Below are 14,285 nucleotides of genomic sequence, written 5' to 3' on the forward strand. Positions count from 1 at the left end.
CTGGCCTAGCAGATTTACCTTGGAGAGGAAGATTGAAAGAATATTGTCATTCCAGAAATGTCGGAAGATTCTTTCAGGGAGAAATAGGATGAATAATTAGGGATAGGGAAGCAGGGTAGGATAAGCACTATGAGAGAGGGGATTTCAATAACCCGAAATGTTTGCAGGCACCCTGTCCCTCTTACTCCCCAGCTCCCACCCCCAAAACTCAGCCCTGGGACTTCTTCAAATTCTGTAATTTGAGGGAATTATAGACCATTCCACCCTTACTAGTTAGTGATGAAAAGACAAGATCTTAACCAGAAATCGTGTGAAGCACGTGATCCTTGTTGTGAGGTGCAGCTGGAAGGCGCTCATAAGAGGATAAGCTGCCCCTTTGGTGCTCTTTGCTGGCTTTATCCAGCAGGGCTTCTGAGCTGCGGTGCTGTGGACACTTGGCCCCAGGTGATTCTTTGTTTGTTCATGGAGGGTGTTTAGCAGCACCCCTGGCCTCTGTCCCCCATTTATGACAATGGGAAATGTCTCTAGACATTGACAATTGTCCCTCCAGGGTGAGGGGGCAAAATCATCCCTGCTTGAGAGCCACTGAGCTAAACCCAACCACTTAGGACCTTCAAGTGAACCTTGACCCTTAGGGCAATTTCCAAATCAGATGAATCTCACCAAAAATGTTAGTTAGCAAAAGTGAAATTATAACGTTGAGTGCCAATGAATTTTTGTTTTAAGGAAGTTGTCATCCGCTTCCCCCTACAACCTAGAAATCTACAAGCTCCTCAAGATTCTGACTTTTGGTTTGAAAGCCCACCCAGTTGGCCCAGATAGTAGCAGCCTAAAAATATACTCTATTTGGACCCCTGGGCTGGCAGGTGGCTCAGGCATCCAGCCAGGACTGTAGCAGCCTAGGCCTTGCTCAGGAAGCCCACAGAACACAAGAAACAGAGCATGGCTAGAACCTAGCTCATGGTTTGCAGCCATATACATGGCTTTGGGAGCAATAAGGCAACACAAGGATGTTGGTTAACACTGGGGCTTTTTCCAGAAAGAAACTTGTGGGTACATCTCGAGGGCAGGCCACGAACATGCCCTGTTCACCATCTGTCTGCAGGCAGGTCAGTCAGGGCCAGGGTTTAGGCTAAGACCCCACACGGCTCTGTCATCTGGGAGAGGTCATGTCGTAGTTATTACTCATTATTTAATCAGAGAGGTCACTAATGCAGCTCAGGAAAAATTTCAGTAGCAGAGACTGAATGGAGGGCTTTCCCCTTTAACTCTCCCACCACATGGCCGGGGAACTCATCCTGCAGATCGTCTTTGGATGTAATTTTCTCCAGGAAGATGCAGATTAAGTTAGGTCTTGCTCCTTTGTCCCTCCACACTGCCCATGCTTCCCCTATAAGCACTCTTAACAATTCCAATTGCCTAAGTACTCATCTTTCTTTCTCAATGGGTTGGGCCATTGCAATCCATTGTATCCCCAACACACTGCTCAGTGTCAGGTACATAGTCAGGGTTCAGTATGAAAGCTGCATTTATCAAACGAATGCACGTGGGCTTCAGTGTCAGAAAGGTTAGATTCAAACCCTGCCTCTGGCATTTATAAGCTAAATGAGTTGAGCATATTTCTTCACATCTTTGAGCCCCGGTTTCTTCATCTGAAAAATGTGGAAGATGGACCCATCTCTTACAGAGTCAGAGTGAAGAAGAAATGAAATAATGTCTAGAAAGTACCCAGCACGATGCCTAGCACATAGTCAGTACTCCAAAAATACTAAGTCGTTTCCCTCCTTCCTTAACTACTTTATGCTGTTTCTAAAGCAATCCAGTTAATTGATTTTTTTCTGTTGCACACATTTAAGAAGAGCGCTTCCCTCCCCAGAAGTTTAAGAATTTTTATTCTGAAATCTTGTCCCTGTAATTAATAGAATCACCCCAGATACAAATGGAGAGCTAATTTTCCTCTAATCTTCACCCCCACTCCACCCTGCCCTGTCTCTGGCTGTCACCGAGGAAGACTGATGAGAGAATGTGTTTTTGTTTCATTATAAGTCAACGATGTCCAGGAAGCCTCAAAGGGGAATAGAAGTAAAAGTGAACAGAATGTTCATGTTTCTGCCTTCTTCTCCCCTCTTTCCTCTCCTTTTTCCATTCCTTTATTCTTGCCTTCAGCAGATACTTATTGAAGCCTCCTTTATTCCAGGCAGTATACTCAGTAAGGCCTGGGACAGACGTAGATAAGATCTCTGGCCTTAAGTTACTCACGATCTGGGGATGGGTCAGTGTAACGTGATGGGCACCATCCCGAGAGACAATGCAAGTGCTGCAGACGAGCGAAGAAGACAGAATGACTGAGGGAATCCGTCGTGCAGGGTCACGTTCAGTCGGGACTTTGAGCATGAGTAGATTCCTGCAGGCACAGAGCAGGGGAAGGATGCCCACGACGGAGAGACCACAGGTGCCAACAGCACAGAGACAGAGCGGTGTGCAGTGTTTGGGGCGGGGGGTAAGTCTACAACGGCATGTGACTAGGGTGAGAGGGGCTGGGGGCACAAAGAAGGGGGAGATGGGGTTTGAAAAATAGGAACCATATGCCGAAGGCTCGAGTGTGCCCACTATGAGGGACGTGGACGGTGGGGAACTGTGTTTTTTTGTTTTGTTTTGGCCCTGCCGCGTGGCTTGTGGGATCTTAGTTTCCCAACCAGGGATTGAACCCGGGGCCACGGCAGTGAAAGCACCAGGTCCTGACCCCTGGGCCGCCAGGGAGCTCCCATGGGGTGGGGGGGGTGCGGCGAGGGGAGACTGTGTTAGTTTCTAAGCAGCAGATGCCGTTGTAGGAAGACCACCCCAGTAGCTGCATGGGTCTGGGGGAGATTGGGTGCTGGCCCGGCGCGGAGCACTGGTGGCGGCTGTGAGAATGGATGGAGGGAAGGAGACTGGGCGGAGGGGTGTTAGGGGATTGGGGATGCAGCAGAACCCAGTGAGTGACTGGGCGTGAGGGGTGGGTGAGAGCAAGGAGTTGACAGGTGTGGTGTCCCCGTCTGGGCTGTCCAAGGAGGTGGGACGATTGTTTTAGGCGTGAGGGGTCCAAGGTGTCTGTCATACTGTTTAGACACGTCTCCTAAGGTGGATAGATGGACCCAAAGCTTAGGAGAGAAACTGCGCTGTAAACACCAGCAGAGATGTGAGATGTGAGTCTGCCACTCCCAGGTCCTCCTTTCACGCCCCTCAGCACAGCCAAACATCAGTCCACAAGTCCTGGCGCCTCTTTCTCCAGAATACCTCAGATCCATCCACTTCTCTCCACCTCATGTCTGTTGCTACTGTCATCTCCTGCAAGGATTACTCGTGCAGCCTTATGCTACCTGGGCTTCTTCCCCCTCACCTTGTCCCCTCGTCCACTGACAAGAGTGACCTTCCCAAACGTGAAGGTCTGTGTGTGACGCACCTCAGCTTAAGAGCCTTCAGCAGTTCTCTGCTGCCCTCAAAATCCGTCACCCTCATGGTGTGGGACCTGACCCCTGGTGTGCCCTCCAGCCAGGTCACACTTCTCCGGGCCCTTTGGCATCCGGAACCTCCTGTAGCTCCCTGGGTGGAATGGACCCTCTTCACTGCCACTTCTTGTACAGACTGATCCTTGTGTCTGGAATGCTTTTTAACCCCACCTCCAAGCCTTACGCCTGGTTGACTACTAACTATTCCCCTTCTGCTCTCAAGTGAAGTCTCTGAAAAGCATTTTCTACTTGCCATAACTCATACTGAGGGATAACTAGGTTAGGTATCCCTCCTAAGAGGTTTTTTATTCCAGCTCTGCTCAACCTTCTTCTAGCAGCTTACAACTGGATGGACATAGCTGCTTACTCCTCTCCCCCGACCATGCTGTAAGCTCCTCGAGATAGGAACTGTCTTGTTTCCCAGTGTATGTACAATACTTGCCTGGAGCCTGGGTCAGAGTAGGAGCTCGGGAAATATCTGTGCAATGAATCAATCAATCAGTTAGTTCATGGGGATAGAAGAGGTTGCCCCCATCTTGTCTGCTGATCAAAGGGAAGGCCTAACTCAGACCTCTGCATTCAGCCCATGTTAAGGGGCAGAGACATATGTAAGAACCAGGGGGCACCTGACAAGGAGTGGCGTAGGAGGTGGTGGAACCAAAATCAGATGTAGTCGGAGAAGTCAACCAAACAATTTCGAGAAGATGGTGGTCATTAAGTGTTGATACCCAAGAGAGCTTAACAATGAGAATTGAATTTGAATTTCTGTTGGGTTGGGCTCAGATATACAGACTTGGCTGCAGAGTGATTGCAGAGCGTGGAGGAGGGAGGGAAAGGTGAGAAGATGCTGTGTGTATGGACAGCAAAGGGAAGGAGAGATAGACATGGAGCTTGAGGAGCATGTATTCGTCTGCTAGGGCCGTCATCACAAGATACCACCAGCTGGGTGACTTGCACAACAGAAACTTATTTTCTCACCATTCTGGAGGCTGGAAGTCTGAGATCAAGGTGTCAGCAGGGTTGGTTTCTTCTGAGGCCTCTCCCTTTGTCTTGTAGATGGCCACCTTCTCCCTGGGTCTTCACATGGTCTTCCCTCTGTGCCTGTGTCCGGATTTCTTCTTCTTATAAGAACACCGGCCATACTGGATCAGGGTCCACCCAAATGAGCGCATCTCACCTTAATTGTCTCTTTTTAAAAAATATTTATTTATTTATTTTCCTGCGTCGAGCCTTAGTTGTGGCATGCGGGATCTTAGTTCTGGCACGCGGGCTTCTCTCTAGCTGTGGCGCATGGGCTCAGTAGTTGCATTGTGGCACACGGGCTCTCTAGTTGTGGCATGCGGGCTTAGTTGCCCCGTGGCATGTGGGATCTTAGTTCCCCAACTAGGGATCGAACCCACATTCCCTGCATTGGAAGGTGGATTCTTAACCACCGGACCACCAGGGAAGTCCCCTTAACTGCCTCTTTAAAGGCCCCTTCTCTGAATACAGTCACAGTCTGAGATACTGACAGCTGGACCTTCCACATATGAATTTGGGAGACACACTTCAGGCCACGTAGGAAGGCAGAGTGGAGAGAATTAATTCATGACGGGCATGACTCCAGCGGGGAATCACTGTGGCAGGAGGGTCCTGGAGGAAGCCGGAGGGCTCCTGAGAGGCAGTCGTCTCTGAATATGCGAGGACAGTCCTCATGCTGTGCCCCAGCCTTGCTTTCAGCACAGGTGGCTGTGTCCATCCGTCCTCCCTCCGGGCAACAGGTGGCCCAGCTTGTGCTTAGCCTCCTGGGCCTCCAGGATGGGGGCCGAGTGTCTGTCCGGTGGGGCTTCCCTCACTGCACCAGCTGGGGAGCTGTGCATTTAATCTTGCCACACCAGGCCTGTTCTAGATTGTCCCATTCCGAAACTGGGCCAGGGGACGTGATTCTATGAAAGAGTTCCTCCTGGCCCAGGGAGTCTCATGAGAGAGTCTTAGGTAAAGGCATTTCAGCAAAGCCAGACGCATTTTTTTTAAACAACAGAATCCTACATACACGATAGATTTAAACCCCTCTTGTGCTGAAATAGGGAATCGTATCCTTCCCTGATTTTCTAAACCCCTTTACCAACTGTGATCGTGCAAAGCTTGAAAGGCACCAGTGGTGAAGCATTCGAGGGAGTGTATGTCTTATTAAAGCCGTTTATGTCTCAGGCAGTAGGTGAGATGTATGTGTCAGAGAGAGAGGGATTGATTCTTCCCCCTGCACACTGTCTAGCCTTCCCCCAGATTAACCCAGTGCCCACTCAGCAGGTGGTGAGTAGGGTCACCTGTTGGAAGAACAAGTGGAGCCACGATGGGGCCTGTCCTGCCACCCAGAGCTTGACAGTGAACCCATTGCCTCCAAAACGTTATTGCACGGTTTGGAACAAGAAAAAGTTCCTGTGGTTTTTTTTTTATACACCTTAGGATAAACTACCCCCCTCGGGTTGAATCTTTAAATGTTTTAGATAAAATTCTGCTCATTTTTCTCAGTTTCTGTTTTTCCATTGGGTATTTCTTGTAAAGTGTAGACAGAAGCAAGGTTGCTCTCACTTACAAATTATAATTTGCTGATTCCCACAAAGAGACCTGTCTTCTTGTCTAAGCTGCACCCAAATGCCTTTCCTCCCAAACCAGTGGTGCTGAGAAACCCTCAGCTAAAGAGATGGGCAGAAAGGGCCATGGCTCTTGGCGCCCGTGGAAGGACCTTGGGGAACGCCACACGTGGCTTCAGCCCAGTTGCCCAAAAGGCAGCGAGGCTGCCGGAGGTCAGGGCTTGCTGAGTGAGGCTCTTCCTCTGTCAGGGCCAGGTTCCTTTAAAGATCAGCCTGTGAGCCGAGGGGCATCCAGAGTGGCAGGGACCGCCTCTCCCTTCTCGCGCATGTCCAGGAGAGGGCTGCTCTCAGCCACAGACAGGCCCCACGGAAGCAAGCCTCCAGCAGTGATCACAGAGGGCCGAGGGCTCTGAGGCTTAAGGCCCTGGTCACCCGGCAGGTGCACGCGGGGAGAGCCACCCTGTCTGCCCAGTCCCTGCGCCATTCGGCAGAGAGCCCCCTTTCCTGTTTCACCCATCCAGCTCTCGGGTGCGCAGCCAACTTCTTATCTATCAGCCAGCGTGAGCGAGAGGGGGACGGCGAACACAGTCAGCCAGCCCTGGATGGAACGCGCCTTTCAGAAATGTGGGACCCTCTGGGCTGCAGTGGTTCTTAGGTCTCCCAGAGCCGCGGGATGGCTTTTAAAGGAAGTGTCCTGTGCGTCGGATCTTTCAGCTGAAAGTGGACAAGGTAGCGGGCAGTTCCAAGGGCGGCCCTCGGAAGTCTGGTCGCAGTGGCAAAGCCAGCACCACGGACAGCAGAGCGGGGAGCAGCACCCCCACCAGCAGCCCGGTCAGACTGAAGTGTTCCAGGTAAATCAGCGAGCACCGCCTTCTCGTAGGTACCGCCGCCTCTCTCTGCTTCCTCTCCCCCTCGGTCTCTGCCTCCCTGCCACAGCGAGACTGTGAGTGCTGGCCCCTCCCAGGGAAGGTAGTAGCCCCGACTCGAGGGGGGCCAGGAGTAGGAGGCTCGGCTCCTCTCGTGAGCTCCACGCAGGTATTGCTGGTTGAGGCTGCCTGGGCGCCTTGCCACCCTTGAGTTTTTTGAACCATTCCTGGTCCAACCCTCGCGCCTGGGGCAGCCCTGACCTAAGTGTGCAGCGGCAGTGGACACCGCCGGCAGCCCCGCGGCGCAGGACCCAGCCCCTTCGGGGTGTTCGGAGCCCCACTTTTCAGCCAGAAAAGTTCTCACTGGGGAAAGGCTCCTGTTGGGGGCATGAACCGGCTGAGGCTCCATCCACCCCACCAGGTCTTCATGAGGGAGAAACACCTCCTAACAAGAGCCCCAGGTGCCTTCTGTCATGTCCCAGAGCCTGCCCCGCAGAGCAAGGATGGGGGAGGAAGCACCTGGTGGTAGGGCTCTGAGACCCGCAGACTATGATCCCCCTTCTCAAGGGAGAGCTTTCCGTTTACCCCACCCTCGTCCCAAGCACCTTTCCCACCAGGTCGAGCAGCATCTTCAGAGACAAAGGTCTAGAACCCAGATGTCACTCCAGGTCCCCAAAGGGGCAGAATCCTTTTACATATGCAGAGAGGTATCCTGACCTATAATGATCAGTCCCTCCTTCCTCCATCCATAAGGCTCAGCCCTGGCCCATCCTTATGCCTCACAATTGCCATGTAAGGCAGAATTCCCTAACCTGGTTCTTCATGGTCACGATGCTAAAAAGAATTCTTGGTCAAAGAAGTTTGTGAAACATGATTAAACAGAGTTATTCGGTTTCTTGACTGCAGGACTTATCAGAGCCTTTATTATACTAACGAGGACTGAGGATTTTAGGAGGTAGGCAAAGTATACCTTGTTTCCCAAACTCATTTGTCCACAGAATTCTTTCCTCCCAGAGTATCTCATGGGCCAAGAATTGGACACAACACACTTTGGGAAATTTGCCATAAGGGATTGAAATATAGCTCCTCGGATTTTCTGGATGGGTAGTCTGAGGCCCAGAGAACTTGAAGGACTTGTTAAAGGTGAAGTCTAACCAGGCAGGGATTTGGCCTTGCCCTAGATATACACAGTGAAGACAGGCCACTCAGCTGTTCACGCACGCAGCCCTCCTTTTGCCCCTCCCCCTGTTGCAGTGCTGTTGCATTTTGATCGTCGGTTGTATGTACCTTGCTTGGCACCAAGCTGGGTTCTCCCCACCAGTGGGCCTCTCGTCCGCCCTGTGTCCTGGCTCCGTTTTAAATAGAGAAAGGTCGTGTCCTGATGTTGTGTTTGTGTGCTGGAATGACAGCTTCCCGGGATCTCAGACATTTGAGGACCGTCTCAGAGCATCCCTCAGGTGGCCGGTGGCGTGCTCCTGGGCCGCCCCCTTAGAGAGATGACCGTGAGGGTGGCTGGCCGGCTGGGCTCCCGGGACGTGCCGGTGCCCAGGAGGGTGAGCCCACTCCGCTGCGCTGTCTTGTCTTCTCTCCTGCAGGACATGCTGCCCATGCCAGGGGATCCAACCCAGGGGACCGGCAACTATAACATCGAAGACTTTGCCGACCTGGGCATGTTCCCACCGTTTTCTGAGTAGCTGCGGACAGAGCGAGGCTTCCACCAGGCAGTGCCCCCCATGCTGTGACATCGACACCCACGTGCACGGGGCCCCCCCGCGCCCTGCTTGCCCTGCCGCGGGACCCCCCCAGCAGAAGACATCTCGCCCCCCGTGTTCCCCTCACTGCCATGGTGTTGCTCAGCTTCTAACCCACAGCTGCAGCTGCGCGGCCACCGACCAGGAGCCCGGTAGACGTCGGGGGCTGGTTGTATTTATTGTATTTTACCTGTCTGTGCTTGGGAGGCGAGCCCATTGGGTTCTTAAAATCTGGTTGTGAATAATCTCATATTAGACAATTCTCATCTGTAAAAAGTTCAGTTACAGCTCGGAGAGCCCAAGCCGCACCCTCAGGCCTGCCCAGGAAGCTGGAATCTGGTTTCTTCTGGCCTTTAACTCCTGTGTCCGGGTGGGGCTTAGGGGGTGTTGGGGAAAGACGTGAGCAGGGTGCACAGGCTTTGTTCTCGGAGCCGGAGAGGAGGAGCCTGGGGACACCGGGGGGGGGACGCCGGCTCCTCTGGGCCCTGTCTCAGCCACATCTGTCTGTGCATCCGTCGTGCCGTGAGACGTGTGTACTTGGTGCAGTGTGATGTGAATCCTTGTCCTGATGGATGTGTTGTGCCCCGTGTCTGTCGTGTGCGGCCACGGTGAGGGTCTAGAATCCAGGGTGTGTGGCGAGAGTGACATCCTGGATGTGCAGCCCCGTCCAAGCTGAGCAGGACCCCCTGTGGCCGGAGGAGGCAGGGCCCAGGGTCTGGGCGCCGGGCGGACAGGCTGAACTGAGCAGACGGGCACTTGACAGTGTCACCCTGGCCGGGAGCTGCTCACTTTGATGGGTCAGTTGTTTGGTCCAAGCCCCCCGTGTGCAGATTCAGAGTCCACGAGAGTGCCCACCCTTTCCTCTCTGTGTCTGAAGAGCAGCCTCTCCTGGTTCCGCCAGGGTTTCTCGTCCTTGCCCTGTTGGCGAGAGCCGGGCTTTGTCCCCGCCCGACGGCTGCAGGGGGCACCCCTTGAGCTCACAGAGACCCTGGCCCCCATGGGAGTGTGAGGGGGAGGGCAGGGCGCCCAGGCCTCCCGGTCCTTCTGTGCCACAGGGTGCTTTCCTGGGACCAACCTCTGGAGATGACTGAGGGGTGAGCCCTGTGCGTGGAGGTGGGAGCTCTGAGACGTTCCCCACCAGGCCGCCCGAGCCTTCTCTCCCCAGCCGGCTGGGAACAGTGGCTTCTCGGGGGGCGGAGGCGGGGCGGGGGGTGGTGGGGATTGCGGGACCCCGGCTCCGGTTTTGGTTCCAGCTCTGGTTCTGCCGCAAACTCGCCAGGGCCTTGAATTCCTCAGGTGGTCTCAAGACAGAGTAAGAGCTGACTTCTAGAAGCTTCTACCTGGCTGACCTCTGAGCTCCCGGTCCCTGGCTTGCTGTGTTTCCCTCAGATTTGAGGAGATCAGTTTAAGAATCCATCCCTCCATTTTTACTTACCTCTGCCCCTCGCATGCCCTTGACGCTAAGGAAGGAAACTCTCGCGTTCTCTTCCTTTCCTAATGGTCACCCTCCTGTCCTGCATCAGCATCCCATCAGCTCACCGACTCCTAAAGGGGAGAAACGGTGCCCGTGCGTGGCTGCCTCGGGGCAGGTGGAGGAGCCCATGCACGGGGAAAGCCTTCCCTTCCGGCCCACCCCTGTCAGGCACCTGGCTGGGAAACGACCCTTGTATCCCTCGTTCCGTAATTCTGATGGGCCAGGCAGAATGGAGTTGCTTCTGGGCTGCCTGAGCGGGGAGTGAGCCTGGCCTGCAGGAAGGAGCCAGGGGACGGGGTTTGCTCTCATCCTCTGAAAGTTCTGCATTAAAACCCCAGCCCTGGCTGGCGTCCAGAGGGGGTGTGTGCTCAGTCCTGCCTGGAGAGCTCCAGCGATGAAAGTCCACCACTGTCCAGGAGAATACCTTTGTCCGGTAGCTTTGTGTGATCCCAGTTTCTAGGCTTTAAATTAACACTGACTGTACAGTTTCTAGAGTGGCTCTTAATCCTTTTGTATATAGTGGTGATTGGACGTGGGGTTTAGACGCACCTGATATCCTTTTACCCTTAGGAGCCTTTTGGCTTCTGGGAAAATGGCAAGTGGCTGAAACTCCACACACCCTGTCAGTACCAGACCCAGAAGGGGCTCCCGGGGCGCGCCCTGCCCCTGGGGCCACCTCTGCCCGCCCCTGCCCCCAGCCCTGAGCTTGCCCCAGGCGGTGGGCTTCATTATTTCCCAGAAAGGCACAAAAAGAGCTTTTGGATGAAAGAATGGTTTCTCAGTGAAATGAAAATGGACTTTTTGTGGCGTTTAGTCTCTGAGTTTGGAAGTTTGACGGGGGATGAGGGTACGTTTGTCTTTCCTTCTGGTTTCGGAGGGCACTTGGGGATTTTCTGAGGGGCACACACTGGTCGGCACGCCGACTAGGCCCAGCCCATCTGGGCTGTGCTGGGTGCCGAGGGGATGCAAAAGGACAGAGGAGGACAGCCTCGCCCCCAGGGACCTTTCATCTACTTCACCCACTTACACAGCATCTAGGGTGAGGACCACTCAGTTCTTGGTCCTAGAAGGCGAGGATTCATGGGCGACTGAAAGCCAGACATAAAGGGGGAGCATCGTGACTAAATAGGCCCAACGTCCCCCTTCCAGCTTTGTGCCCGGAGCCCGCGGCGGGTGTCTGACTGCAGTCTGACCCGCAGCTCGAGTTCTCTGTTCTCTCTATTCCCCATTCCACTCTTTGGTTGTGATTCTTAGAAGCCACCATGTGGCCACGAAGGAACAGAGAAGACCGAGAGGATCCCACATCCGAGGGATTCTCTCCCCAAGGAATTTTAAGACAAACTGGAGTGAGAATTAAAGCCCTAGAGGGTCTAATTACCCCAGTTTGCAGAAGAACCTCCCTCGCCAGTCCCGCCCAGCCAGGAGGCCAGGATGCCCACGGCCCCTGCGTCGGCGTGGCCTTCGGTCCTGATCCCTCTCCTACTGGAGACGGAGGCAAAGCTGGGCTGGGAAGGCGAGCGGCACCTGGGACTTCGGCTCTGGGACTCTCTTCCTCACTCACACCTCATCTCACAGCTACTAGGCCTTCGGCTGGCTTTCCTTAGGCTGAGCAAGCAGAAGGCTTTCCACCCAGAAGGGCCGGGCAGTGGCTGCCTGAACTATTGGTGAGGACACAGACGCCGCCACGCTGAGGCTCGGCCTGGACTTGGTTAGGGAACTGCGACAGTGGCTCCGGAGGTTCTAGAACACCCTGCCTCTGTGTTGCTCCCCACTAGCTTTGTCTTTAGTTTTGGTTTCAGGGAGCAATAGAGCATCACAAACAGCCGCATTCTTCTCTGCTTCCCGGTTTATCAAATTCAACCCTTCTGTTGTTTCCTGAATACCTGTTGCAACGAGTAGGAGTCTGGTAGCTGATGGAACTGACATCGGGGAGCGTGGATCTCCTGTGCCAATAAAGAGACCGTGTTTCCCCAGACGAGCCACCCTAGACACTATCAGTGCTGCGGCCGGGCTTGGCCGAGAGATGAGTCAGGCCCCGGGGAAATTAGTGCGTTCCCTTCCGGCCACATCAGTACCTGGGCCAGCAGATGAGCAGTGAGCCTCTCCCCGCTGGGCCCACCTGCTCCCTAACAGTTACGACCTGTCATATTAGCAAGACCAAGCCGGTCACCTAACAGCTCTAGCCAGTAACAAGTCAGGATGGAAATGCTCCTTGTTCCACTAGAAAGTATGGGTTTGGTCATGAGGTCGCTGTGTCCTGACTTGCCAGGACAGCCCAACTTGTCCGTTCCAACCCTTCCCCCCATGCCAGATCCTCATCTTGGATATGAAGGGAACTGGCTGTCCTCTTTTTCCTCGGCTGCCTGGCGTCTGGGGCAACTTGAAGCGACATCACACCACAATGCAGGCACATTTTCACATGTAGGTGTGGCTGGGTCTTGGGGCCAGAGCCTATGGGCCAATGACTGTGGAGGTGGGAAAAGGGAGGTCTCACAGGAACAGGGCAGCTTGCTTCCAGTAACAATCTCATTTTCCTTCAAAAGCGAGAGAGTTCACAGATGAGCTTCAGTGGACAATTTAAGCACTTAATCGTTTCTCTTTTAACCTTTCTTCTTATGAATGTGAACTGTGCTGTGGATAAATCATCATTTGTATTTCTTGAATGTTCTCTATGACTAACAGTTATTAAGTCAGTTGTGTATATGTGTAACTAATGTAACTGCCTTTTAAAATTTCATTACAATAAAAATGGCTTTGCTCTGAACGCTGAATAGCCCAGGCCAACTTTGTAATTGAACAATTCGTAGAACCTACTCTTGGAGTTTGGGAGATTATCTCGTATTACGCTTCCTAAGGGCTGTGTTGTGTTGTAGCCATGAAAGGGTGTAGAATACACATATGCTAAAGAGTGACTCTGTCAGGGGGTCTAGCTATGTAAAATTAAAAAAGAAACTAATAGTTCTTGGCTTTGTATGTTAGGCAAGGCCCTCTAGAAGGCTCTTTGCAAATGCAATTTTTATTATCATTATAAACCTCTGCTATGTGGATATGATTCCTGATTTATAGATTAAGAAACTGGGACTCAGAGAAGTTAAGTGACTTATCTAAGAACACACAGGAAGGAAATGACAGAACCAAGATTTGATCTTAGGTCTCATTACAAAACCCTGTATATACTGTCCTCTTCAAACACTCTACAGTAATTATTTCTTTTTAAAATTCTCCCAAAATTAAATTAGTATTTTAATATGCTCAAACTTCTAGTAAATGCTTACAGAATCTAACCTTCTCTGTTGAAAGAAGACCATTTGGGTTCTAGCAAAATGGCAGACTAAAATCACTTGGAAACTCTTTTCCATCAAACATTTAGCATTGTTATTTTTTACAGCTTTATTGAGCTACTACTGACATAAAAGAAACTACACATATTTAATTGCACACGGGAGGTGGGAATTCCCTGGCCGTCCAGTGGTTAGGACTTGGTGCTTTCGCTGCCATAGGCCCAGGTTCAATCCCTGGTCGGGGAACTAAGATCTAGCAAGCAACACGGTGCAGCCAAACAAAACAAAAGCAAGTACTACAGGGAAAGTAAGTGCGGAACAGGAAATGAAGGTGACGATGTCCATCCGATTCCAAGTTTTGAGAAGTGGTGCACACACCCCATCAGCAGGTGATTGTGGTTATTTAAGAAGAAAATATTTTTAAAAATAAAATAAATGTAGACAGGAGAAAATTTTGCGTCCTTGAGTTAGGCATAGATTTCTTGGATACTAGAACAAACGCATGACCTGTAAAAGAATAAAATGACAAATTGGACTTTAAAAATTCAAAGGTCACAAACGTGTATTTAAATGACAAAACTCATGAAATTGTTCACTTAGGATGGGTTCTTTAAATTATGTTTTGTGTAAATTATGTCTAAATTAAGTGGATGTAAAAATCATTGCAGGAGTGTTTTCTGTGGAATTTGACAAAGTGATCCCCAATTTCCCATGGAAGAAGAAAAAAAAAAAAGAATAGCCAATACATTTTAATATGATATTTTAGAAAAAAGAAGAGAAAGAACGAAGAAGAAGAGAAGGAGAAAGATGGAACATTCAAACTACGAGGCGCCTGGAAACGTCATAATTAAA

General features: G+C 51.8%; 1 protein-coding gene across 8 annotated transcripts in view; it reads left to right on the forward strand.

Moving 5' to 3' along the window:
- ARNT2 (aryl hydrocarbon receptor nuclear translocator 2) overlaps positions 1 to 12,916 on the forward strand; it is a 201,280-nt gene extending 188,364 nt beyond the window's left edge. For 5 of the 8 annotated variants that reach the window (XM_059912321.1, XM_059912324.1, XM_059912326.1 and 2 more), the window contains 2 exons: positions 6,776 to 6,912; positions 8,523 to 12,916. In XM_059912321.1, the coding sequence (XP_059768304.1) occupies positions 6,776 to 6,912; positions 8,523 to 8,621 (236 nt within the window). In that variant the 3' untranslated portion in view covers positions 8,622 to 12,916. Of the gene's footprint in view, positions 1 to 6,582; positions 6,755 to 6,775; positions 6,938 to 8,522 lie in introns of those variants that run through there. The other 3 variants (XM_059912322.1, XM_059912323.1, XM_059912325.1) reach the window with 3 other exon arrangements.
- The last annotated feature ends 1,369 nt before the right edge of the window (positions 12,917 to 14,285 follow it).

The sequence above is a fragment of the Balaenoptera ricei genome, chromosome 2, assembly GCF_028023285.1.
Source record: "Balaenoptera ricei isolate mBalRic1 chromosome 2, mBalRic1.hap2, whole genome shotgun sequence".
Lineage (NCBI taxonomy): Eukaryota > Metazoa > Chordata > Mammalia > Artiodactyla > Balaenopteridae > Balaenoptera > Balaenoptera ricei.